This window comes from Notothenia rossii, assembly GCF_949606895.1.
Source record: "Notothenia rossii genome assembly, chromosome: 5".
In the NCBI taxonomy this organism is placed as follows: domain Eukaryota; kingdom Metazoa; phylum Chordata; class Actinopteri; order Perciformes; family Nototheniidae; genus Notothenia; species Notothenia rossii.
Genome location: NC_136903.1, coordinates 73,342,028 through 73,367,892, shown reverse-complemented (window position 1 = coordinate 73,367,892; position 25,865 = coordinate 73,342,028). Strand labels below are relative to the sequence as shown.

At 40.9% G+C, this 25,865-nt stretch overlaps 2 protein-coding genes across 2 annotated transcripts; one reads left to right on the top strand and one right to left on the bottom strand.

Annotated features, from left to right (window-relative positions):
- Nucleotides 1-1,513: 1,513 nt before the first annotated feature.
- Nucleotides 1,514-7,046, top strand: LOC307040510 (tripartite motif-containing protein 16-like). Its single transcript, XM_079683400.1, has 7 exons — nt 1,514-2,266; nt 4,464-4,559; nt 4,658-4,867; nt 4,950-5,118; nt 5,199-5,228; nt 5,426-5,494; nt 5,743-7,046. The coding sequence occupies exons 1-7, from the start codon at nt 1,994-1,996 to the stop codon at nt 6,294-6,296; spliced, it is 1,401 nt and encodes a 466-aa protein (XP_079539526.1). The 5' UTR covers nt 1,514-1,993; the 3' UTR covers nt 6,297-7,046.
- LOC307040513 (sodium-dependent neutral amino acid transporter SLC6A17-like) lies at nt 7,047-22,807 on the bottom strand. The gene is made up of 12 exons (XM_079683403.1): nt 22,376-22,807; nt 18,595-19,049; nt 16,241-16,398; nt 15,432-15,558; nt 13,976-14,157; nt 13,780-13,890; nt 13,455-13,696; nt 12,771-12,963; nt 12,498-12,690; nt 11,689-11,848; nt 11,427-11,589; nt 7,047-10,860 (listed from the first exon to the last, which is right to left on the bottom strand). Exons 2-12 carry the CDS (start codon nt 18,875-18,877, stop codon nt 10,453-10,455), a joined length of 2,220 nt encoding a protein of 739 aa, XP_079539529.1. The 5' UTR covers nt 18,878-19,049; nt 22,376-22,807; the 3' UTR covers nt 7,047-10,452.
- Between the last annotated feature and the right edge of the window lie 3,058 nt (nt 22,808-25,865).

Sequence of the window (25,865 nt, the reverse complement as noted above, 5' to 3'; positions counted from 1 at the left end):
TGTCTGCAGCTCTAGCTGACGCATCCTGAAAGCTGTGTCTGCATCGAACTTTCTGACCTCCAACTCCCTCCTGAGCTGAAAATCTCACTCACGCTCCTCCTTCTCCCACTGTAGACGAGCTAACCTCACTTTCAACCTGGCATTTATTTTAGAACCAGTATGAGAGGACTCACTCCATACAAGGGAGGCCATACTAAAAACACACAAACTAATTTTCAACACTCACACTTAAATCACCTCACTTAACAAGCAAAATATCTGAGGCTACACAAACATTGACTCTTTCAAATAACAAAATTCCCCAGATCCTGCCTACCACAAACTATACCTATCTTCTGGAGCGTGCTGGGCTTGAGGCGACTTTAAAAAAGGCAAACTTCAGCGGCCGAAACCCTGAAACGCCTGCCCCCAACAGGGACTAAATCCCCACCCAGGATTACCCCGAAAATAAAAAAGGCAAAATAATAAATGAGTGCCTGAAGGAAGGACTGATTCTAATCTAAACTGAGGAAGCTGTTCAACAGTAGAGACTTCAGCCAATGCTATACTTGTATACACCACTACTACCACCAAAGACAATCAACACTACACAATCAAATACTCACTCTTCTTCTTCCGTGTAACGTCAGAGGTCCAACTCGGTGTTGTGTAGCCATGCCCGCAGCTCTGGTCCTACGTCAAAGAAGCTGGCTTCCGAGGGTGGTCTATATAAAGGGCAGGTGGTTATTATTCGGTAGTCTGTTCGGGGTCACCGCACTCGCATGCAGCACTGTCTGCCAGGCCCCACTTCTTCATTGATGTTTTAAGCGACCAATCCCACCTCCCCTTCAACAAGGCAGCACAAGAGATTTTCAATTCCACCTCTGAGGACCTCTCCAGAGATGCATGGTTGTCGGCTGCTTGGAGGCAGGAGTGGGAGCTAGCCGGGCCCTCTCGCATCCATCGCTACATCTGGGACCCAGGAGATGGCGCCATAGGAGGAGACGACCTACCACGCCGACAATGGACCACACTAAACCGTCTACAAATACTCACTCCGTGTCTCAAAGATCGGACGAGCCCCCATTTGTTACGTTCCCTCCTAAACTAGGGGTACAAAGGGAAGTGACAAAACACCAAAATAACCGGGCAAGAGAAAAAGGACAGGAAGCTGATCTCTGAAGCCACAAGCAGGTCTTTTAATGGACAAAAAGAAAAAGGGCTCACCAGCCAACTTGCAAAGTAAACTAAGGTACAAATGTATACTGGAGCACATCTCCTAATGATTAACGAAAAACAGGTCCCACACAGAGACATAGACACCATGCTGCACACATGCAGCCAGAGAAGAAGGAGAGGGAGACTGCAGCCTTCCTCAGGTCCTTTAAGAACGCCCTGATTGGGGCTTGGGAGCACCTGGGGGAGAGGCTGCACCTGGAGACAATCAGGGAGAGAGAGAGACACACACATACAAAAGCACACACACAAGCACCAACTGCGGCACGTAACACTGGCCCTCTGTGAATGTACAGAGGGACCAACGAGCTCTCCCGTCTTCACAGTAACTCGAAGAGACGGCATTTAACCCTTAACAGAAACTGAACAGGCAGATTCGAAGGATTTATTTCTTTGGAAATGTTATTTTAAATACAATTAAATCAAGTTATTTTGGTAAAACTAATGAACAATTTAACAAAAAATATATATTTTTGTAATGTTTTCAAATATTCAATTATAATATCTTAGGGCCTGAGATACTATTAAACACCCTCTTAAAGAATGCTGTATACTGGTAAAAAAAAAGATGTAGGAACAGTAAATGATCCCCCACGGCCTTTAGTTGATGTCACATTTCACATGCCTGAAGCACAGCACAGCACACACACATAGCTAAGGAATCCAGTTTAATGAGCTTCCATTTTATTTTTCATCAACACAAAAATGTTGCCCTTTCTTTTCCCCTACCTTTTCCATTCGGTTATTATTTTAGGCACACCCACAATACGAGAAGGAAATGAAACCAGAGTTAAGTTTCACATTAGAGCCTAGCATCCTCCCTGTGAAGATGTACAAATGGAATAACCCCTCAGGATCGGCCTCGAAGAAGAGACCCTGTCCCTTCACAGACACAGGACCCTCTGCGTACAGCACCCTGTGTGAGAAGCACCGCAGCCCACTGGAGAACTACTGCTGCACCGACCGGCGGCTCATCTGCGCCCTGTGCGCGGTGACCGAGCACCGCGGGCACTACATTGGTACAGTGGGGGAGGAGAGGAGGCGCAAACAGGTAGATGAAACAAACGCAAACACAAAGAAAAGTGCCATATCTGATATGAGACTTTTGCTGTCCTTTAAACGTTGGTGCGAGTGAAGAGAATAGTTTTCAATGCCTAGAACAAGAGCGAAGCGAAGGTTTGCTTATAAAGTTGAATATGTTTTTGGGGCGGGGCAGATATGCTGATGCTTTTGTTTGAGGAAGTTACTTAATTTTTGGCGCCTAGTTATATCAATAATAAATCCAAGTTTTTATCAACCCCATTAGCTCATATTTGTTCTTCAAGATATTTATTCATGTTTTAAGCTTTTTGCACATTCAGAAGATGTCACATATATTTGTTCTCGGAAAGTTTAAGAATAAAGTCATTGTTTGATGACAATAAGTACAACAATATTTCATCATTTCATTTCAAAATAACTTGCGTAACTTATTCTGTTATGGAGCTTATTGTCATTGTTTTTTAAATCATTCATTGTATCTCAATTTCTGGAGTTTTTACACCATTTATAAAAATGTTATCACTCAACAACCTCCTTTTATTTCTGATGTTTGGTGATTGGTCATTATTTGTCATCAATCATAATGAAAAATACGCCGGTAAAATGTGCCAGTAGAAAACGGCTTGCCTTATGCCACAATAGGATAGCAATAGCAAGAAGTCATTTACCTTCGGTTGCTATGCTAACATCACCCATTTTATACCAGAGACACTTTAATAACAGCGTTGTGATGCCAAACAACGTAAATTCAGACTGACACACATTCACTTAAGGGGAATTGGGGATATGTATCAGCTGCTTGTGTGACAGTCAGACAGTGAATACTTTAGAGAGGCCGCTCTAAAGTATTAGCTAACCCGGAGCTAACGGGGCGGTCGGTAAATGCCGCTGAAACACATTAATAAACAATGAACCACGGCACTCTGGAGAAAAGTATAAGCTTGGAGAAGTCGTTATTTTATTTAATCTGACTTTGTATGATTAAAAGCAACACGATCATCGACCCCGTTGTTGTTGTTGTTGTTGTTGTGAGCACCGTTGGGGAGCAAATCAGCGATGATGTAAACGGTGACGTCATGACACAGCAGCGGCTGCAACAGTCGGGCTCTGGGCGGTGTGAACAGAGCGGGAGCAGAAAAGAAAAGGGAAAAGCGCAGGTGTGAAAGCCGCACTAGAGATGTCCCGCCGCACGTACAATGTGTTGGGGCCATAGACTGTATGTCGAATAGAATCGCGAGTGATATGTAGTGATATCCAACCCGATATCACGGCAAGACGTGGACATGTGACGATTTACCATGCTGGCCCAGCATGGTAAATCGTCACATGTTCCCGTCTTTCCGTGATATTGGGTTGATTAAACAACATCTTACATTTATTTTCACAAAATACGTCTCCTTGCCATATCAACACTAATTCGGCTGACTTTTATATTTCATCCAATTGGTGGATAGGCTGTATTTACACCATAACGGTGCAGAGCTGATAGAAACTACGGTTGTAGTTGAAGAGTTTGTAAATCATCATGAACCGAAGCTGTTTCCTCTAGGGCTCTGTCTAGGGCTCTGTGTTGCCTGGCAACTCAATCGCACAACGTCACGTCCGTTAATTCCACATCCACACGCATGGATTAATGATCGATTTAATACATTAATGTAGCCTTTGTTTCTGCTAAAACAGGTGTCGACCAGCTGGGGCAACAAGAAAATTGGCGTAATCGAGTGTGACTATTACAAAATAAATCATTACGTCGGGGTAGCATTTGCTTGGCATTTCCGGTTATTTCTCCACTGGTTAACATGGGTTAACAATACCGTGTAACTGTCACGTTTAAAGGGACGAAATCGTGACATCTTCACGTCTCACAGCATGGTAAATCGTCACATGTTCACGTCTTGCCTTGATACCGGGTTGGTGATATCACTGTGTGACCGGACAGGGGTCTGCAATGTAAACAGTATGTGATGCATGCAAGATATGCGTCCTTGCAGTTCAGCTGATCATGTGCTGCAAGTGAAAATAAAAACCAAAAACACTCAATTGACTGTAATTAGACATTACCTAAGGACTTTGCTATAAGAACAATAAGTGCTTTACCAGTAACTTAAAGAAAACCTTACTGAAATGCTTTATCATACTTATAAAGCTAACACCAGTATCATAAAACTAAACATATCATGTGTGTCTCTATGCAACACACACTGAAGAGGGAGCTGAACAACATGCAAACAAAATCCAAGCAGATTCTTCAGAAAGAAGAAAATAAACTGAAGCACATGGGGAAGACTCTGGAACAGATTCAGGTGAGGAGAACATGTTAATCATACCTGCAGTATGGGCTCAGAATCCATGTTTAATATCTAGATACAAGACTGATCCCACATATTTGGGTATGAAACAGGAGGAGGGGAGAGAAACACAGGACTACTGTGAAAGTGTCTTGGTAGGCGTCATTGACTGCCTCCAGAGACATTACATGTTGGTGAGGGAGCTGATCAGAGATCAGGAGGCTCAGGCTCAGAGCTCCTTACAGACACTGGAGGAACTGAAGGAGAGAGACGTTGAGCTCCATCAACTCGCTGAGACTGACAACGATGTCCATTTCTTGCAGGTATAGTGATCACAGGACTACTGTAGAAACATCACCTGAATCTGTATAAAAGATGATGCTGTATTTCTTTGTCTCTTCACAGAAATGGTCCTCCCTGCGGTGTCTTACCGACACGGATCTTCTTTATCCTCTTCAGGAGGTTCCAGAGGATCCACTTCTGCCCTTCGAGTTGACAAAGAGAGCAGTGGAACAGCTCGGGGAGCAGCTGCAGGATATCTGTGACAAAGAATTTGCCTCAATCCATAATACAGGTCTGTATTTTAACATCAGTCCATTTGAATACAATATGTATAAAGTTAAGATTGGCTTTAATTCCATATTACCTCAACAGCTGGTGGTGAAGAGCAGCAGCAATCAGGAGGTGAGTCAGTGGACCAAAGTATTATTGAAAATATACATATTTTTTCTCCTGACAAAGATCCAGCTGTTGACATTTCAAAAGTCTGAATTTTAATATTATATTTTAAATGTTGTAAGCATTACAAATGGAACCCCCTTCCACTGTATTGTTTTGCAGTGAAAATATCCAAGATGAATGTCTCTGAAATATTCTCATAGGTGTCTTTGGAGTTACCAACACTGAGCAGAACATGGAGGAGCCCGAAACCAGAGCTGACTTCCTGCAGTGTGAGTGCATCTTTTCTAAACTCACAGCCCAATATTCAGCCATTTGGTCCACATATCTTAACCTTGCACAAAGACAGATGTGGAAAGTAACAAAAACAGTAGAAAAGTACTTTACTGTAGTGATTGTAGTTTACATTTTTCTAATACTTCTGTACCTTAACCTTACAGTAGTGGGTGGAACTTTTTTTTTTTTTTACCCTAACCCTAACCCTAACTTTTCCTTTACATTTTTCCCATCATCATCTCAGATGCTTGTAGACTCAGCCTGGATCGCACCACAGCTCATGAGGACCTGATCATCTCTGCAGGAGACACCGAGGTGAGGCTGAACTCTCCGAAGATGAACGACCTTGGTCTTCGTTCCCCGGACAGGTTCTTCCACCGCATGCAGGTGCTGTGCAAGGAGGGGCTGCATGCCGACCGCTGCTACTATGAGGTCGAGGTGGAAGGAGACAAGGCTGAGATCGCTCTCGCCTACAGGGGGATGAACAGAAAGACTCGAACCCACCTGTCAGCTTTTGGGGCAAATGCATGTTCCTGGAGTCTTGATCGCTACTCTAAGTACTCGGTGAGCCACAAAGCTGAAAGCGTTGAGCTCACATCATCACCGAGTCACGGCCGGATCGGCGTTTATCTGAAGTTTAAAGAGGGAACTCTTGCTTTCTACGAGGTGTCGGGGTCGGACAGTATGCTGTTTCTTTACAAGCTGCAGTCTACGTTCACAGAGCCTCTGTATCCGGGCTTCTGGCTCGAAAAGGGATGTTGCATCAGGATCTGTGATCTATCTGAGAGGGACCGTTGAAACAGGTTGAGATAGTTAGCTGCAGCACTCACAGCTCTCCGCAATGGCCACAGTATACTTAAAGATGGCCGCCTCTCTGACAATCCTGCTATGTTTTTTTAAATGGGAATATCTCTTTTACTTCTGTCTTCTTTTGATTGTTTTCTGAAGATTAGTGGTTTTCTTATAGGGGTTTTACAATATAAAGTAGCCTTAACATAGTCTTAATTAAACAGTATATCCATTTAAGCCCACTGTGCAGGCTGTTGGGTTGACCCAATTACATATTTGTGTTCACTGGACCGAACAGGACTTTGGTGCAAAGAGGAACCAACATTACCATCCTCATCAAAGTTTTATTGTTCTGCTTGTCCTTACCCTTCTCGCATACATTAAATCACGAGAACATCATGAGGGCATTTCTTCAAATTTTGCTCAAACTTTGTGCCAAAATGTAATTATGATTTATTTGATATTATTTTCATGTAATAGTCTACGTATTGTCTTTTATATTACTATAATTATTTTGTATATATCAACACCAGTAAAACCATAACACAAAAGCTTTGTGTGCAGCTGTTTGTATTCTGAAAACTGTCAGTAGCTATACAATATGTATTGATTGAAATGGGTTACTTATTAATATCTGTCTGTATTTAGTTCTGTATCTTTTTCAACAAGAAACAGAAGATAAACATTCCCAATGAAAATGTAATTTTCACCATGACCATTTTGACTTCAAACTGAAAAAAAAACAGAAATACAAAAGCATCTTGTCCACTCATTATTTATTCATATTGTTGGTCATGTTCACATTTTTTGTCTTTTTACAATAGTTGTCAGTATCATACAATCATTATATGATTGAGGAAAGGGAGAGAGGAGCTGTCAAGGGACATCTATAAGGTGTCTCCTGTACAGACAGTGCTTAAAACATGTGCTCAATAAGGCCCTGCACACACAGGTAAGAAGAAGGAAAACCACACACGCACACACGCACACACACAGGCACACCAGCTCTTGTAAGGAAGAGTTAACTTCCCTTTGGCTGTAAGAGGGCAGTTCCTAATCATCGCTAACTCACACTATGTGTCAATCTCAAATTATTCTCCATTTTAATATCTGGATATTGCTTTTACACTACGAGGACAACAAAACAAATGCTAACTTTTTTTGCAGTCCTAGTGAAAAAAGTGCATTAATTACATTCATCATTACTTTATGTTGCATTTACTGCTAAAACAGTTACCTATTAAGACATATATATATAATTCACATGGGTAAAATCTATCATCAGAATCTTTTGGTTATAATTTTATTTACAGACTTGAACAACAGAGGGATCTCTATATGACACACTCAGCAGTGGCTGAATCACACAGACTAAAACAAAACAGGAAAGAAAACGGGATGTTTAGAACCACACTATCAGTCCTGCAAGACAGTGATGATCTTTGAAGTGAATAAAGTGACCAATCTATGATAATATATATTATTAAAAGTTGTTTTAATTGTATTTTGGAGGCCATGTTATTTCATACAAAGTTTAAGAGACGGACTGGATTTCTTTTGAGAGATATCCAGTAATGAACTTGATGTGTTGTAAAAGATAAAAGCCCGGCTATAAGCTTCTGTGGAAAGTAGATTTGTTTACTAATTGTCATTTTGGTGGTAGTCGTTTCAGATTGTTTTAGTCGATAAAGCCTAGAATTCTTTTGTGGCTTTTCTTCAAGCTGACATTTTTTTTTTTAGTCAAGGACAACCTCAAGACAGCTGATGCTAGTGTGGCTCAAAACAAGCAGAGCAGTGACTCTATAAAGTGGGGACCGGGGAGTGGACGTCAGCTGACAGCAGGTGAAGCCAGACGAACACAACAGAGATCCAGCTGCTGTTTACACTAAACCTGACATCACCTCCACCTCCCAGCCGCTTTTAAAACCCCACAACAAAAACTACAAAATAGATGTCTTTAAATATACAATTGAAATAAGAATCACAAAAGAAGAAGAAAAAGAAGACAAAATATACATTATATTTATATATATATATATACTGGTCACTTTTAAAAGATACATCTTTGTTGTTCGTCACACCTACACACAATGCAAATTTACAGTAATATAAATATAGTCCATTTAATTCCTTGCGCCATGGCTTTGAATATTGTGATAAAAAAATAAATAAAGGTATATCCTCTTCCATGTAACAGGAAAGAGAATGTGCTCAGGTCTATTCAGTACCAGTGTGCATGGGTTCAGTGTGCATGGGTTCAGTGTCTTGGATCTTCATCACACGGAAATATCTGTCTGTTACAATGACACTTCGTAAGCTTTATTTTTCCACAAATATACAGAAAACTTGTGCATTTGAGCATATGTGTGTTTTTACTTGTGCATATCAGGTCCTAGGTTACATAGGTTAATACTAAGTTTGTGTTTAATATTCCATTATTTTGATTTGACTTTCTTTAACATTTTGGTCCATTCCAGATTTTTCTGTCCTTTTCATTGTGTTTTTGGTCCATATTGACCTCAGTTTGTGCTCCAACAGAAATATATATTGCTTCTCATTGTATGGTACACATTCAACATTGTTAATTCACTTGTATAAGTGTGAATCTTTTTTGTGCTTTTGAAGCAAGAATGTCCGAACTGCATAAACATTTGTATCAAATTCAAATCAACAAACTGTGCTTTCTGTCACTGCAGAATGTGTTCAAGCATCATGAGTTTAAAACCAGGTCTCTGTTGTACTTTCAGCGTACCTCACTTCAGCATTTCCTTTCTGTTATTCTGTTACATGATTTATATTGCAAGTGTTTTGTTTTTTAATTGTAACTCTTTGGTGGAGAAACTGAAATGAGTGACCGTCACAATTTATCGTGTATGTGTTACGGACAGTGGGACATCATTATTATCCATATCATATTACTCTACTGCATACCACTGTTTACAGAATGAACAATACTGGCTACACACAAAAAACAGCAGGGAATGGGAATGAAACATACATGGATATCTTTATAGCAGCCTTAAACATAGCTTACAATACATAGAGCCCTGCGAAAACAGACCAACAAGAGAAGGGTTTTCAAGCTACATCAGAACAGAGGTGCTTGTGTAGCCACACTGTTAGGGCTGGGCAATATGTTATATCGATATGGTGGTATTCGACTAAATGATGTCTTGAAATTTGTAATATTTTGTTGCACTTGACATGTACGCAGTTAGATTTACATAAAATGATAATGGCTTTCCTTTCCTTCTTCGCAGACACTGGACGAAAGCCCAATTTTAGGAAAGCGTCTGTCCTGAAGTGGTTTAACTTCGAAAAACATTGCCAATCAAATATGGGACATCTGGTCACCCTAAAGGGAAGTGATGTATTTGTGTGTTGTAGCAGTAATTTTATATAACATAATTACCCTAACCCTAACCCAGACCTCCAATATTGCAAAATCAAGCTATTTGGTAAATTCTTTTGTTTCTCGACATTGCCCAGCCCACAGTATGTACTCACTGGGATCTCTGCATAAGATTTCATAGAAAATAACTTTGTATACTTTCCTAACTCTTCGACTGAGTGGCTTAGACACACAGCATGACCAAGAGAGGCTTTAAACCTCAAAATAATTAAACTCACAATAATCTTTGCTCTCTTTGCCAGTGCAAAGCAGCAGGACCAAACCGGCTCCACTACATTCATTCTTACAGGTCCCTGCACTGTGCAAACAGGGATGTACGTTCAACTGTGTGTGTGTGTGTGTGTGTGTGTGTGTGTGTGTGTGTGTGTGTGTGTGTGTGTGTGTGTGTGTGTGTGTGTGTGTGTGTGTGTGTGTGTGTGTGTGTGTGTGTGTGTGTGTGTGTGTGTGTGTGTTGTGGGGGGGGCTTTGACTGCTGAGGATCCTTATACTAAGGCATAGAAAAGCAGATCTCAGAACCTTTTCTTAAGCACTTAAACAGCTTGATTTCAGTGTGTGATCTACTGGCAAGAGTTGTTTTTTTACTCCTGCTGCAGCTTGATCTCGATGTTATTTGGGAAGCATGTGTTCAGATGAATTGGGCGGCTACATACAGTTTTATGGCGTCAGTAGGGCAGTGGTGAGGATGCTTGGCAGTGACCCCCATGGAGACTTTATGGCTGGAGGGTAAACTGCGAGGACTGGGCGTCAGACGAGTCAAGAGTCAGACTCTGGCGTGGCGGGTGTGATCGGAGTAGTCGGTGTGGTTGGGCTGACGGCTGGGTTCTGGTAGCTTGTACCGTAGCAGATGTTTGGAGACAGCGAGTTGGGGTCTAGGCTTTTGTTCCCTGCTGGGGTCAGGTAGGGCCGGCCTGCCGGAGCTATAGGTGGCGCCTCGCCCGGTTTGGCACCAAGAATAAACCTGGACTCGTCCTGCTCCTCCAGGTTGGAGATGTCCTTCATCATGCTTTTACGGTAGGAGACAGACAGCTTGTTGGAGCCGTCCGACATGAGGTTGAAGCGTCTGGCGATGAAGACAATAGGGAGCGGCAGCATGGCCACGACGATGAGAGAGAAGCACATGGTCAGAGCCCAGGGAGGATAGCTCTGGAAGCGTTCCTCAGCCTGCAAACACAAACAGAGGGATGAGTGACTAGAAGAGCACACGGTTTACAATCTTTGCCTTTGAGAACACACTTTTAGAGATGAGCATGTAGTTTTGTCGGTAATAGAGTGCAATGAGTTTCTTTTTGGTTTGTCAGCTTTCATTCAGACTGAAGTATCTTAATAACTAATAGCTTGATGTCATTACATTCTCTAAAGACATTCATGGTTCCCATTGGATAAATCTGGCTAACGTTGGTTTTTCCCATACTTATCCTTTAGCACCACCATGAAGTCATGTTTTTATGTGCCCTTATCACATTTACCAGGAAACTATACAAAATGGTAAAATAAAAATATAATGGAAGGCAGCTAGAAAGCACATGCGCACACACACACACACACACACACACACACACACACACACACACACACACACACACACACACACACACACACACACACACACACACACACACACACACACACACACACACACACACACACACACACACACACACACACACACACACACACACACACACACACACACACACACACACACACACACACACACACACACTGACCAGCTCTTGGACCCAGGCATTGTATCCCGGGGGGATGATGGCCATCTCGATGACGGTGGCTGAGATGAGCAAGATGAGACAGATGGGGGAGACGTACTTCCACAGATAGAAATAGATTATACATGGTCGGAAACCCAACATGTCCTCCAGATCCTGCATGAACCTGGGGGAAAAGAAACAAGAAACACATTACGGGTATGAACAAGCTCCTCTACACTATTAAGCACTAATTGAGTGTAACTAAAACCACAGCTGGTTGTACCTTTTTGTGCCATAAATCCAAGCTACAGACACATTTTCCAGGATGACCACCACTGTGAGAGGTAGTCCAGCAGAGTAGTCATCAAACATGGTGACATAGTAGTTCCCTGAACGTTGGACGAACAGCAGGCCACAGAAGAAGGCCACAACGCAGCAACACACTGAAACAAACCCAGAGAAGAAACAAAATGAGCATGCCTTCAGAGGAGACAAGGACACTTTGGTAAGATAAATGGAAAAATAAATGGTTTTCTTTTCAGTTGTTTTGCACACAGTACACTCAGAGTAAGACTAATGCAGCCTAAATGTGTTTAAATGCGTTGCTGAGTAAGCCTGTTTAAACTCCTAATAGCATATTGTGTCGGTTAGCTTTCAGTCAAAGTCAACTTTATTGTCAATTTTCCAGTTTATGTGTACAGATAGGGAGATCGAAATACTGTTTCCCACAATCCTCAATATAAAAACAAATGTATATAGAATATAAAAATATGAAAATAAAATATGTGTGCAAATATGTATGTCTATACACAGTCAAAGACACATTTTTACATGTGCACACATTTAGACCTAAATAAAGACACAACAATCAATATATACAAAATAACAGTCACTTCAATATTTTGAGAATGTACATTAGTGCAGATTGTCCATCGAATGTGCAAAAATAAATATTAGTGCAAGATTGTCCATAGAATGTGCATTATTGCAATATTGTCCATAGCAGAGTAAAAAGTGTCTGGTACTGGATTTGAGTGTGTGGGGGAGTTATAGTCCAGTGGGGGCAGGGGGGAGAGGTGGGAGTGAGCTTACCTGTGAAAAGCTCCCTATTGACCTTGTAGGTGTCGAGGACAGGTGTGGTGATGCCCGTCATGGTGCCGATCATGCTGCCCAGGCCGAGGTTGATGAGCATGAAGAAGAACATGACCGACCAGAACGGAGACCATGGGAAGTGAGTCATGGCCTCTGTGAAGGCAATGAAGGCCAAACCGGTGCCCTGGACTGACTGCAGAGAGAGAGACACTTAAATAAGTAGGAGAACTACGTTGTGTAAGAGGCACACAGCAGAACATGCCAAAGACTCGCCTTGTTGAGCTCGTCCTCCAGCAAACAAGGATCCAGACCCAGCTGGGCGAAGCCGTCCTCCTTCACCGTCTTGATGACCCTGTATACCTCAGCGTAGTCTGATGTGCTGAGTTGGGAGAAGTTTAAGTGTGGAGGGATGAGATCGTAGCTCAGGACGCTAGAGTTAAGGTATCCCAGGATCTTCTCTGTGTTCCTACAGAGATAAAACATAAACAAGTGAGTATTTCAAAGAGCATATCTAACAGCAGTGTTAGGGCCATTTTGTACCTTTAGTTGTTAGTTGAAAAATGCTTTAATGATCATGGAAATACATTAGAAACTTTTCCGATATGCTTCTTGCCAGAAATTATGACCTGGTTACTCAAGATAATTCACAAACCTTGTTGTGAGCAGTTTCATCTAGGAAGTATTTTCTTTGAATTATCACCAGAAAAGGGAAAAGGAAGTGTATGAACTGAAGATACAGTCTGCTGAAACTTTACTAGTAAAATTATTTAAATGAAAATTGGATTATAGGTAGCCTATTTATCATTGCACAACATGTATATATTACTGTGAAGATGCTACATTTGTTGATGCATCTACTGTACTTAAACATAAACATAACCAAAACAGTTATAGACACACCAAACATACGGTATGAATGGTGCTTAAGGATAAAAGCTTCTGCAGATACGAACTTACTCTGCGATGCACTTTTCATTCATGATATTTGCCTTGAAGCCCAGCACGGCGAACACTACCAGCGTGGCCAGAATGGAGGTTAAGAAGTTAATGAAAGAGACGAGCACAGCATCAAAATGACAGTTGTTATCGATCTTGTTGTAGCTGGAGAAGGCTATGACCCCTCCGAACCCCAGACCCAGGGCGAAGAACACCTGGGTGGCTGCCTCTCTCCACACCTTGGGCTCCAGCATCTTCTCCAACTGTGAGAGATGGACAGAGAAAATCAGATCGAGGAGAATTTCAACATGGCTGATTAAGAATACTGTGAGGAATAAATTCTCACCTTGGGAGTGAACATGTGAGCGATGCCATCCACTGATCCCTTCAGCATTAAACCTCTGATCAGGAAACAGAACAGCACCAGGTAGGGGAACAGAGAGCTGAAGTACATCACCTGTGAAAATGGAAAAACATACATTCAGGAAACTGACATTTGTTTCTCATCAGATCATGGATTTGTGTGTCTTCCTCTCCACTACCTTCCCTGAGGAGGCGATGCCTTTGATGACGGCGAGGCAGACGATGATCCAGGCCACCAGCAGAGACAGGGTCATTTTAACGTTGAGGCCGCCGCTATCTGCGATGGTGCTGGTGGTGTTCAGAGTCTGACGGTACCAGAAGTAGGTTGTGGCCGAGCTTTTTTCACACTCTGGCTCCACAACTGTATGTTTTGCAGACAGAAGGAGATTGAGATTTAGAGGAATGGTTGTGAAGATGCAGCTGGAAGGTTTCAATGTCACGGTGAGGGCAAAAGGAGAAATATAATGACTGTTTGCTCCGAGTCAATATCTCAATCCCTGGCTTGTTTACACCTCTCAGACGTACATTTTTTACATTACACACACAGTATATGTTCTTGTTACCTTGGGGAAATAGGCTTATAATTATACTTTATTTGAGTTTAGAGGGAGAAGTGTTGCATTCTCCACATAACATTGCTGGGTGATTCATCAATACAGCCGACACATAGACACATCTCAATAGATGGATGACAATCTAAATCTGATGAAATCACGATGGCCTCTGCTAAATGAATTACTGTCTGGTTCCATCATGATGTGTTGTCTGGATGTATGAGCAGCACACATAGAGTGAAATGCTTTACACTCTGTCCTTCAGCGTCCTTCAGTCTGAGTCTCTGCTCCCCGTCTTCCTGCCAGCCGAGTTGCTGAGTCACACTCACGCTGAGTGTTTCTCGGCTGCCCCAGGGTTTTGTTATTATCGGATCTAATCAAATTAACTGCAAAGGGTTTTAATCGAGATTATGTCTGGGAAGTTGTGAGGAAGTTCACACAATTTGTCTGGTCTGCTTTCTGTAGGTGTGTCGATAGATCGAGGCTATTAATGTAATCCTAAAGCTTTCAGCATAGTGGCCCATTGAGGAATTATTGTGAGATACTTTTAAACAGATTAACCATAACAATGACACAAATGGACATTTTTCCAGATATTACATAATCCTGAAATTGTAAGCACTCTTGATATTAAATTGAAATCATTCTTCTAATGTAATTGATTTCACTTAATGTGTTGATTTAATACAAAACAGAAGCTAATGACCAACAACCATAAAGTATTCATTATTTCAATGAACAGTAAACTCAGTAGTCATCTTAAGATCGAGGCTGCGTTCAGCTTGTGCTGAAATGTGCCCCTCCTTCAGAATCCTTCTGGTATTATTAAGCTTAGCTGCACTTAGTGTTACTACACTATAATGGTGGCCATAGCAAGCATTACAATTACTGAACATCAACATGTTTGCATTGTCATTGTGAGCATATAAGTGTGCTGAGATGAGCATTTCATTTTAATTTGATCTTTGTTGTATTTGTATTTATTGTTCTAAATGTAGTGGCACTATGCAAATACAGTCAAATCCTTATTCGTAATTACCTACACATTCACTTTTTTGTATTTATTTATTATTTTACTTACTGACAAGTGACCCATTCCTTCTGATTGGACACTCGCTCCACGGAAGAGGATACTGAAAAGACTGGAAGAAATAGAAGATGCTCCAGCCGATGATCACATTATAGTAGAGACCTACGAAGCCACACACCTGCAGATAGATAGATAGATAGATGGATAGATAGATAGATAGATAGAAAGATGGATAGATAGAAAGATGGATAGATAGAAAGAAAGAAAATTTATAGGAATTTGTCAAATTCTAATGTCAAATTTCCCAAACCCACCACACTGTACAACATGAGAAAACGTATGCAAATGAGCTTTGATGCTTGGTGCGTGTCCCATGTTGCTGTCAGTCTTCTGAGCAGTCATGCCAGCCAGGACATTCACCGGCTAAATAAGGTTGAGGAAAGCATGAATAATTAAAGCACTCTCTTTTCAACACTGATCTTCCTCGAGATATTTATAGCTACTTCTGCACCAGCCACGCAACTCCAAAGAAAGGCTACCTTTCAGTCTCAAACACATCAATACCTCCCATAAACCCGAGAGCCTGAGGCAGTGTGAATGTGGTGGTGACTACAGATGTAAATGCTACATTATCCTGCTTATGGCCATATTTATTTAATGATTTATTTATGATATGAACAACCATATGACACACAAAATCACATTTCATCTAAAAGAATTCAAATTAAATGTTTCCTTTGTTTTAACTGCATGCTTTTTTCCCCTGTTATAACCTCCCTGATTCTTATCTGTGTACAGTACATTAAGTATGTGTTATCAGGTATGTTCTGAAAATAAAAACGAATGTCTCCCCCCCTCACCATCAGACTGGACATCCCTATCCCGCCCAGACTGGGACAGACGTAGTTCCAGACCCCGATGCTCCCACGTCGGATCTTCTGTCCCACAGCCAGCTCCAAGAAGAAGAGCGGGATGCCGATGATGAGGAGGAGGATGAAGTAGGGAACCAGATAGGCACCTGAAAAGAAAGAGGCTTTTTGAGCTAATATAGCTGTACATTGTCAGCTTCAGCTTTACTTGAGACCAGCTCATTTCTTATTAGTTTGTAACAGTAAATCATGTGTTTTGGGGCTGTAGTCAATGCTTTGTTACAGATGCTTTTTTCTCATTAACATGCAGCGGAGCACAAGTATTATAAACATTTAAATTCAATATTCAATACAACACATTAGAGTTTCCAAAAACATTACCGCAAAAATTAATAAGCACCATTTTGAATGTCCTTTAACAATGTTGATACATTACAAATGTTGTTTTATTATTACCAGTGGCATTTGAACAGAGGTTAAAAAAATCAGCATCCGTTTCACTTAATCAGCATTCAGTATATTCACCCCCCACCCCCCCACCCCACAGTTCCTGTCAAACACAAGGCCCTTGCATCCATCTGCAAATGTTCTTTGACTTTAATTGTAATTTTGATGGAAGTCTAAATAAATATGTCTCTTTGCAGCTTAATCCAGAGGCATAATCAGGATGAAACTGTTTTATGTGAAGGATGAGTCACCCTCTGGGACTTAGCAGGCAAACACGTACTATTAATACACCGAAAGTAAGAAATGATATACAGCGGTGAACACATTCAATAAAGGGTGGAGTAATGAGGCAGAGAGAGAAGAAAGTGGGTGAAAAGGCTCAATAAAGACGGTTGTAATAGAGTATGAAATAGAATAGTTAAATATAGAGAGGCTATCTGGGCCTTAGCCAGGATTTGCAAATCCACTCCATCACAGGTTATAACTGGAGCGTGAGATAGATGTGATATATCCGACAGAAGCACCAGCATAAATATGAGACAAAGGAGGGAGAAATGATATAGGAAATTAAAGTGAAAAGAAAAATGCATTACAAGGAAGAGAAATACCACACATGAGAGAGAAGCACACACAGCGATAACTCCCAAACAACACACACCTTTAATGTGTCAGTAATTGGCTGCCAGGCAGACAATTACTGAGTGAAAAATGGCTGCCCGTCAGGTCACATGACCTGTCTGGTCTGGTAGTGTACTATGAGTTTATCTTCTCTATAAGCAATACATCCTGCCTATATGCAGTAAATCAGACACAGAGAGCAGCTAACACAACAGCATTAATGGAGCTATGTGAGCAGCATGTCTATCATGATGACACTATGATCTTCCTCTAGTATAGTTTACACGTTGTACACCTCCGATTACATGCAACCCATACCAAAATAAACCCTTATCATGATACAGTTACATTTTTTATCGAGCCCTTTTTGGTTTACCAGAGTATCAGTGGACTGGCCTGCTCTGCCGACAGTAGTAGTCAATAGTGCAGCTATATTTAGACTTGGCCGGTTTCTGCACAACACAGCTGCTCTGCTGCCTCCTCTGGCCTGAATCAGCCTCCATGTTTTGTGATGGTTGGGGGAAACTGAGAGGTGAACAGCTAAACAAAAAGCTGAGCAGATGTTCAAATGCCAGAAATCGTGTTTGAAAGATTTCAACAACAAATCATGCATTGTTAAAATATCACAGTATTAATACAAATAGTTACCCCATATGATTCCCTTATGTCTCTATGTTGATTTTATATACAGTGTATATATCCATTTATTAAGTCATTTTGTTAGATGTTCAGTCAGAGTTGACCAACTAATTTAGAAAGGATGTTAAAGCATTTGTTTTTGGTAGCAGTGGCTTAGTCTGTATAGGGACTTGGTTTGGGAATCAGTTTGAGTACCGATACACAAAGTGTATAAAAAAGATAACACTGTATTGAATTCTTGCTCAGCCCTTGTGTCAAAGGCTGCTAGTTATTTTAAAAGCCTGCTTGTAACTTTTGACTTGTCCTGCTAGCTTGATCTACAGCTGTGTTGAATGTGGTAAATAAAGCTACATGATGTTGTTTAACAGCAATACATGTTTACCACCTAAGTTTATTGTACTAACATTTCCTTATAAGCACAAAGTATTGCACGAATAAAAACATTGACCCAATGATGGTGCTAGAGGGAAATTGAGATGCCGTAAGTATTTATAGCAGAATAATATTTCACAGCATTGTTTGTAATTATTCTCAGTGTCCCTCGGTTGGAGACAAGCAAGGAACTGTGTATTAAATGTCACTTGAGTGCATTGACAGGTAATGTGCTTAGTGTCTGGTTTGCTGAGCTTGTCAACACTCACCTCCTCCATTCTTCTGGCACAGGTAAGGGAAGCGCCACACGTTCCCCAGGCCCACAGAGAAGCCCACCTGTGCCAGGATGTACTGCAGTTTGCTGTTCCAGGTGGGGCGTCCATCGTTTTCAGGCACCTCTATCTGCGGGACCTTTTTGCCGGGGGCCCCTCCGACGTTCAGGGAGCTGTTCTTGCAGTCAAACGGCTCCTCATGTGCGAGCAGGTCAGCCACCGACTCTGTGACGTGATCATTGCTCTGCTCGCGCTGCGTCACCTTGCTGTTCTTCGGCATCAGGGAGGCTGAGGGTCGGGAGGGGGGTGGGGGTGGAGAGAGAAAGAGAGAGCGAAAAAAGACCCTTGTGGGAACAGAAAGAGGTGATACAGACAGAGAGTGGAGAAGAGGTGGAGGGATGTAGCTCTAATGGAGATGCTGAGGAGCGACAGCCGGATATTATGCTGTGGGCCTGCATCAGAAAACACAGAAAATTGAAAAGGATGTTTCAAGGACATTATGGTTATGACAATTTCAATCAATAATCTTATATAATTGGACAAAAAGCCTCCATTTTAAATAAACAAGGTCAGGTGTTGGCCCTTGTCATGGCCCATTGAATGTATAGTACATTTAAGCTGCATTTTTCTGGCTGGGATCCATAAATAACTTCACACAGTTGCTGACACAATTATTGTTCTATTATGTGCTTGGTTAGGCTTGTAAGAGGACACAGGATTGTAACACATGTCATGCCTCTCCAGAGCTATGAAGGATGTCAACAGTAAGACAGGAGACAATCAGTCAAACCTGAGAGTTAACCTAACACAAATCTATCAGCAAAAACTCAGCAGGGACTTGAACCGTCATTTTTCCACCACAACTCTTTGTCTCTCACGCAATGTTTTTGGTTCCAGAAATATTCCTAATCCTGCAAATTGTTCTATTTCATTTCCCTGTTCTGCAAAGCTTAACTTTAGTGAAGCTTTTTTTCCTTTAAATCCCCTAATCCTCTGAAGCCATGCTGCGACATCCAGCCTCACCCCTCTCTCTGGGAGTGGTTGGTTCGACCCAAACATAATGGAGGAAGTGGATGCTTTGGATGAAGTGCTGTCATGTGTTCTCTTGATCCACAGCACGAGCCCCTGTGCAGGCTCTCATTACTTATTGAGTGAGTCATTTCTCCATTATAAAAATCTGCCGTCCACTGGCATGCAAAACTGCAAAGCTTAGGGTATGTGAACACTGTTTCACATGCAGAGGCACAGATAAGTGAAACAAACCACCGACTACCTCACAATGTATGATTCTCTATATAGTGACTGATCATAAATCATAAAACTGAATAAAGAGGCTGCTCCATGAGAGTGGTAAAATGTTAGTGTTGCAACCTGCTTGTAGTCACAACTCGCACCTTTGATATTGACCTAAAACTAACTCTTTAACTATCTGCAGATTTTCCACAATGTAAACAAACTCAACAGAACCACTGTCAGAGTTCCTGTCAGTCCCAATGCCCCAATAGTTTCAGAAATCGTGCTCAGAATGTGCATTTCCCGATCCTTGTTTATATATTTTTCATCCCAAACAATTTCCTCCTCTCTGCATGTCAAGATGAGCCTGTGATGCAATAATCCATGGTCATTCACAAGTCTTCATAATCCTGTGTGCATTAACCGTAAAGCCCCCACGGCTGTCTTTCTGTCTCGTCATTCAATCCCATCCTACAGCATACAAGACACGTGATATCAATCAGAGGCTGCATCATCCAGCCAACGCTGAGAAACGAAAACACCCGGCGAGTAATCCTGCTGGAAAAAACCCATCAACACACACTTCTGATAACCCCAGCTGGTACTGAAGGTCTGGCAGTGTTGAAGAGCAGTGGTATTCTTTGCAGGACAGACAAATGTTTGCGTATGATTGCAATGTTTTTTCCGCTCTAGATCACATATTTCTCATTGTGAAAGATGTAGATTTTCGGTAGAGATAGACACTGAAAAACGGTATTACCTTTGATTAAATAACCTACTTAATTATCTGCCTCATCTCTCTATATTTATTATGTTTTCGCTTCTTCATACATGTTTTTTTTCCAGCATAGTTTTTAACCTCCAAATGCATTACTTACCTTCTTATAAATTACATAAGCTTATAAGCCTACTGAACAAATGTCACAATAACAGCAGAGAGTGCAATGAACAGTTATTGGAGTTTGACTTAGGAAATAATATATGCTGTAGTGTAAAGGTTATCAGTTCTTCATGTATGCAGCTGTCTTCTGTTATTACCTCACAATCTTGTAAATTACTGGAGAGGAATCACAACTATTTCCATTATCAATAGATCTGAAAATTATTTTCTCGATTCATAAATAAAATGTCAGAAAAAAAGTAAAATATTATGTCACATATCCTTAAAGTTTGTCTTCAAATTGTGTTTTTGGTCCCGACAATCCAAAACCCCAAAATATCCTGTCACATGTAACAAAGAAAAGCAGCGAATCTTTGTTTTTTTTTACTTGAAAGACCACTGAAATTATCAATCGATCATAAAAAGGAACTCTCTGTCAATCAACTAATCGATTAATGACTAATCGCTTCAGCTTTTAACCAAGTCATAGTAATCAAAAGTCTCCGGTCAGAGTGTATTGAAAGCAACACAATTGAATGACAACAAATGATTCTGAGGGGCTATTGTTATTGCCACACAAGAGTGTTTTAATAGGAAACCTAGTTCACAGTTCAGTACTTTTGACCAAGACCACAAGTTCAACACAAGCTCTCAAATATCAATTACAGTTTTATTGTAATCGATTAGAATGAGGTTTCACGCCACTTCCAGAAACACAGGATGTTAAGCTTGATGAAAAACAGCTGATTCTGCAGGTATTGGGAGGCTTTGGCTCAGTGGAAGTGTGCTTGACTTCAAATCAGGGGTTAGCAAGTTCGAGTCCCACTGCAGTCAGCATGTCGTTGTGTCCCTGGGCAAGACACATCACCCCAAATTGCTCCTACATGTGGGGATTGTCCACAGTACCGAATGTATGTAAGTTGCTTTGGATAAAAGCGTCTAAAATGACATGTAATGTATTGGCTTAATAATCAGTCCTGTTTAAACGTCCAGACTTGTTAGTTAATCGATTATTGGTCGACTTCTAGCCTCCTGAACCACAGTTAGTGTACAACCATTTTTTTTACACTGGATTTTTTTTACACTGGAGTACTTAATGCCTGAAACCTAAAACAACCAAATAGTCATACTTTACTGGCAACACCCCATAATATCTCAGACCTCTAAATAACTAAATGACCTGGACCAGTGTAAAATGAAAACATTAGGACATTGATTTGAACTTGTTTCTCATACAAACCTATTTTAATGTAAAATGCAGCTGCACAGAGCAGCTGCAGACTGTGTAAACCTGCCCTCACTGATCAACATTAGCAGAGATCACTGTTGGGACACCAGGTGACACGGTGCTGATGCTGATATTTCAGGGTGTTTTTTCTTCGATTTAAGAGCTCATCAAAAGTGATGCAATGATTTTTAAAACGCCCAATCAAGGTCAAAGACGATCAATCTATGACCTCTGTGTAAGCTGGAACTAATTTCAAACACAATGCGAATTGAACACTAACTTCACATGACTCAAAACAAAGCTTTTAAAACAATTTTCAAGCTGTTTGTGAACTTTCCTTAGCAATTAGCAGTCTACACATTTTTAAATGCAGGTGATAACACCTAGGAAGAAAATGATGCACAGAGGATGGATGTTAGGAAAAAAGACATTCTCACCGTCAGTCTTTTGCACCGATCACCAAAACCCAGGGTTTATCATTAACGCTAGAAAATGTGTGTGTAGGCATGAATACATCCGTCGGGCAGCACTTGTGAGTCTGTGTGGCACTGACTGAGCGGGACTGGAGGACGGAGAATCACATGCTGCTCTTCCCACAATTAACATGCAGGGTGGAGAGCTCGGGACGCATCGTGACGCACCGTGACGCTCAAAGTGCCGCTCATTACCAACAATGACAAATGATCACTTGCCACTCAATTGCCGTGTGAGACTTCCGGCCATCGCATCTGTGCACGAGAAGGTGGGAGGCTGAGAGAGAAAGAAGGGATTTGTCAAGGTTATCCACTCCTACCTGAGGAAGTGATGGTCTGACGCAGCTGTCGTCATTCCAATTGATAAAAAATTCATTCAACACTGGCCTGTCAGGAATCGGATTACAGAAAAAAACACAGCTAAAGGTAACGCACACAGTGTTGAGGTTTTGTTGTAACCTACATGAGACTGTTGGTATAATAACTGAGGAGCAAGCATTTCTACTGCTCAACAATAAATGAGCATTAATAACTAAATATATAAAACTCATGATAAATATATGAACAATGAATTAATTATGCAGTGAAAGAGAGAAACGAAACACATTAGGACTTGAAGAAAAGCACATTATGTTTAGACCTTTACACCCAGACACCTGTACACTTATAAGGGTAACTCACTTAACTAATGGTCATGATGATTCATGAATTGATGCAGGATGCACACCATCATGCATTTCTGTTGTTCACCATTAACACATGCTTGAGTCTCCATCACTGTATGATTATATACTGTATACACACTGAATAAATCATGAGTAAGGGGGATTTAATTCATCTTACTTTATAATATGTGACCAATATAGAAGGTTTTCAGTGAGGCCTAGATGTTCATTTCAGACCCTTGCATTTGCTAAGCCTCTTGGAAACAAAAGAAAAGCTTTGGTTATCCCCCCTTCATTTAACTTAAATTGCAAAAGTGTTGAACAAATTATGTTGAGTTATAATTTACTTAATTGTTGCTACTGAGGCATTAGCATAAGAAGGACTGTTGTACATAGTACAATGTATGTTGTACATAGTGGGCCAAGATGGGGCTTATTTTAGCTGCTTATTTTGACAGCTCAATCTTTATTTTCATCATATTTCATAAACTGATCATACAGTGTTGTATATGAAAGCAGACTCGTCTTAAAAGTAACTGACAAATGAATACAGTGGGAATTACTTCACAATTGTACTGAACTTTCATACTTTTTTTTAAAAACATGGTGTTCTACAGGACAATAATTACATTAAGATAAAATCCTGTTTTTGTCTTGGGCCAGAAACTAATTTCCTTTGGGAATACATGTATTCTCTTTATAATCTCACAGCTTTATCTCCCTGATCAGACTGTGGACTTGGTGGTCGTTTTACTGATAAACACTGGACATGCGACACGGCGCAGCAGACACAGTGCCCAGAGGACCATAAATCATGCTCCCTCCACCAGGATATTCTTTAATACCACCAAGATCGAGGAGAAAGATATCATCAAGGAGCCATTTTTCATCCTGACCCTTCATGGATTTATTTCGTCGTCTGTTCACACGTCTGCCTCCTTAGCTGTCTTAATCAGACGTGGTTTTCCCCGCTTATCTCCTACTGTTTTTCTTCATTTGGATCATTGGTTCAGTGTAAAGGATGATAAAGAACATAGAGGAGTAAACATGTGGTATTAAGTGGGTTTAAACTTTGTGAGCCAAAATCCTATTTAACAAGCATGAATTCCATGTCCACAATACTTTTGAATTAAATCTAATTTTCCTGCATTTGTGATGATGTTGTTCAGACTGTGTCCAAGGTTAGACTAAGGCCCACAGTGTAGTTCTGGTCTGTTTGATCTATTTCTACAGCTACTTGTCGCTTGCTGACGCTTTTGACACACCTTCTTCCAGCTGACTGCTGGGAACAGTTGCCACAGCATACCTCAGCATCATATGAATGACTTTGTCCCATCTCGCACTTTCCACCTGCATTCCTTTATCCTATGTCTTTATCCTTTTAGCAACAACATGCATTTTCAACATTCAAAATCAAGTCACCTTAACTTTGATAAGTGATTGTTTTTTTGTGACTTCTTCGTGATCCTGTAGTTAACAGATGGAGTTTTATTACAGTAAATCTAAATACAATACATGGTTGTTTTATACTGATTGATCCTCAAACTGTGTTTCCTCTCTTTCATCAGCTGTGTATTAGACGTGTAAAGTTAATCATCTGTAAAGGTTTCTCACCTCGCTTTTACTCTCAACAGCCTGTTTCTCACCTCGTCTCCTGGGAGAAACTGTCTGACCAGAAGTCTCTAACAGGAAAATGGACGACGTGGCTGAGGCAGAATGTAGGTTTGTAACAATAAAGCGAATATAAGGTCACAATCTTCCTCCACGAAGAACTATCAATTGCTCTTGATTAACACAGTACAGCCTGGACTGCTGCAGGGCATCTGCTAAGTGAGCGTGGTGTCACTCAATGATACACTTGCATAATTTTCTAGGGTTATATTTAGACTGTATCAGCAGATTTGCTGGCCTGTGGGACTGTTGGTACCACAATGCTGCTGCCCTCTAGTTAGCACTTGACCGAACAATCCCATCTGGGTTTGAGGAGCAGCAGCTTTGTTTTGCCTTCACTTTATTTATGTTCTTTACTCGCACCAGCAATTATTGTACGTACTTTTAAAAACGTTGTTTTTAACTTTGCTCCTGCTGTGATCATCTGCAGAGTTTGAAATTTGTTAAAACCCCAGAGATCTGATCTTGTTTATTCAGCACCCAACCCAGCACCAGATGTCTAGTCAATTCTATTTTCATAGCCCAATATCACAAATTACACACTTTCTTTCATGGAATTAGCTCTATGAGGCTGCACTTGGGCACAGTCGTCCTTAAAGCTAATGCTAAAGCTAATGTCAGAAAAATATATTTACATCATATAATTTGCGACAAGCGCTAAAATAGCTGCTCATGTGAATGTCATCAAGATCCCCAAAAGTTATATTGACATAACCTGAGGGAGACATTGATGTCCTTCAGATGCTGAGAGAAGTCAAGGGGTTATCAAGTCAGTATTAATCAATTAAATAATTGATTAATACAATGGACAGACTCTCAATTCCATCCAAAGAGTGAACGCTGCAGCCATGAATAATAATTTCAGCATAAATATAAACTAAAGCACAGAACACTTGAGTGACAGTATTTCTTGAACTGACTTCACAGTCTTTAACATTTCTCTTCGGCATGCTCTCAGGGCTGGGAGTTATTTACAAGTTTATTTTTAGCATCAGCATCCTTTCCTCTGCTCTGTCTCATTCTCTCTGCGCAGTGTCCTTCTTCTTATAAAGAATGTCTCTCTAGAATCTTCACTTCCAATATCCTTTATGATTTGTGTTGTATCTCATGGTCCATGG

Excerpts from the sequence above, each read along its gene's own strand:
- LOC307040510 (XM_079683400.1), top strand. The coding sequence starts at position 1,994 with ATGAAACCAGAGTTAAGTTTCACATTAGAGCCTAGCATCCTCCCTGTG. Across the intron at positions 4,868-4,949 it reads ACGATGTCCATTTCTTGCAG|AAATGGTCCTCCCTGCGGTG; the intron begins GTATAGTGATCA and ends GTCTCTTCACAG. Across the intron at positions 5,119-5,198 it reads TGCCTCAATCCATAATACAG|CTGGTGGTGAAGAGCAGCAG; the intron begins GTCTGTATTTTA and ends TTACCTCAACAG.
- LOC307040513 (XM_079683403.1), bottom strand. The coding sequence starts at position 18,877 with ATGCCGAAGAACAGCAAGGTGACGCAGCGCGAGCAGAGCAATGATCAC. Across the intron at positions 15,559-16,240 it reads TAGGGATGTCCAGTCTGATG|GTGTGTGGCTTCGTAGGTCT; the intron begins GTGAGGGGGGGA and ends ATCTATCTGCAG. Across the intron at positions 10,861-11,426 it reads ATGCCTGGGTCCAAGAGCTG|GCTGAGGAACGCTTCCAGAG; the intron begins GTCAGTGTGTGT and ends TTGTGTTTGCAG.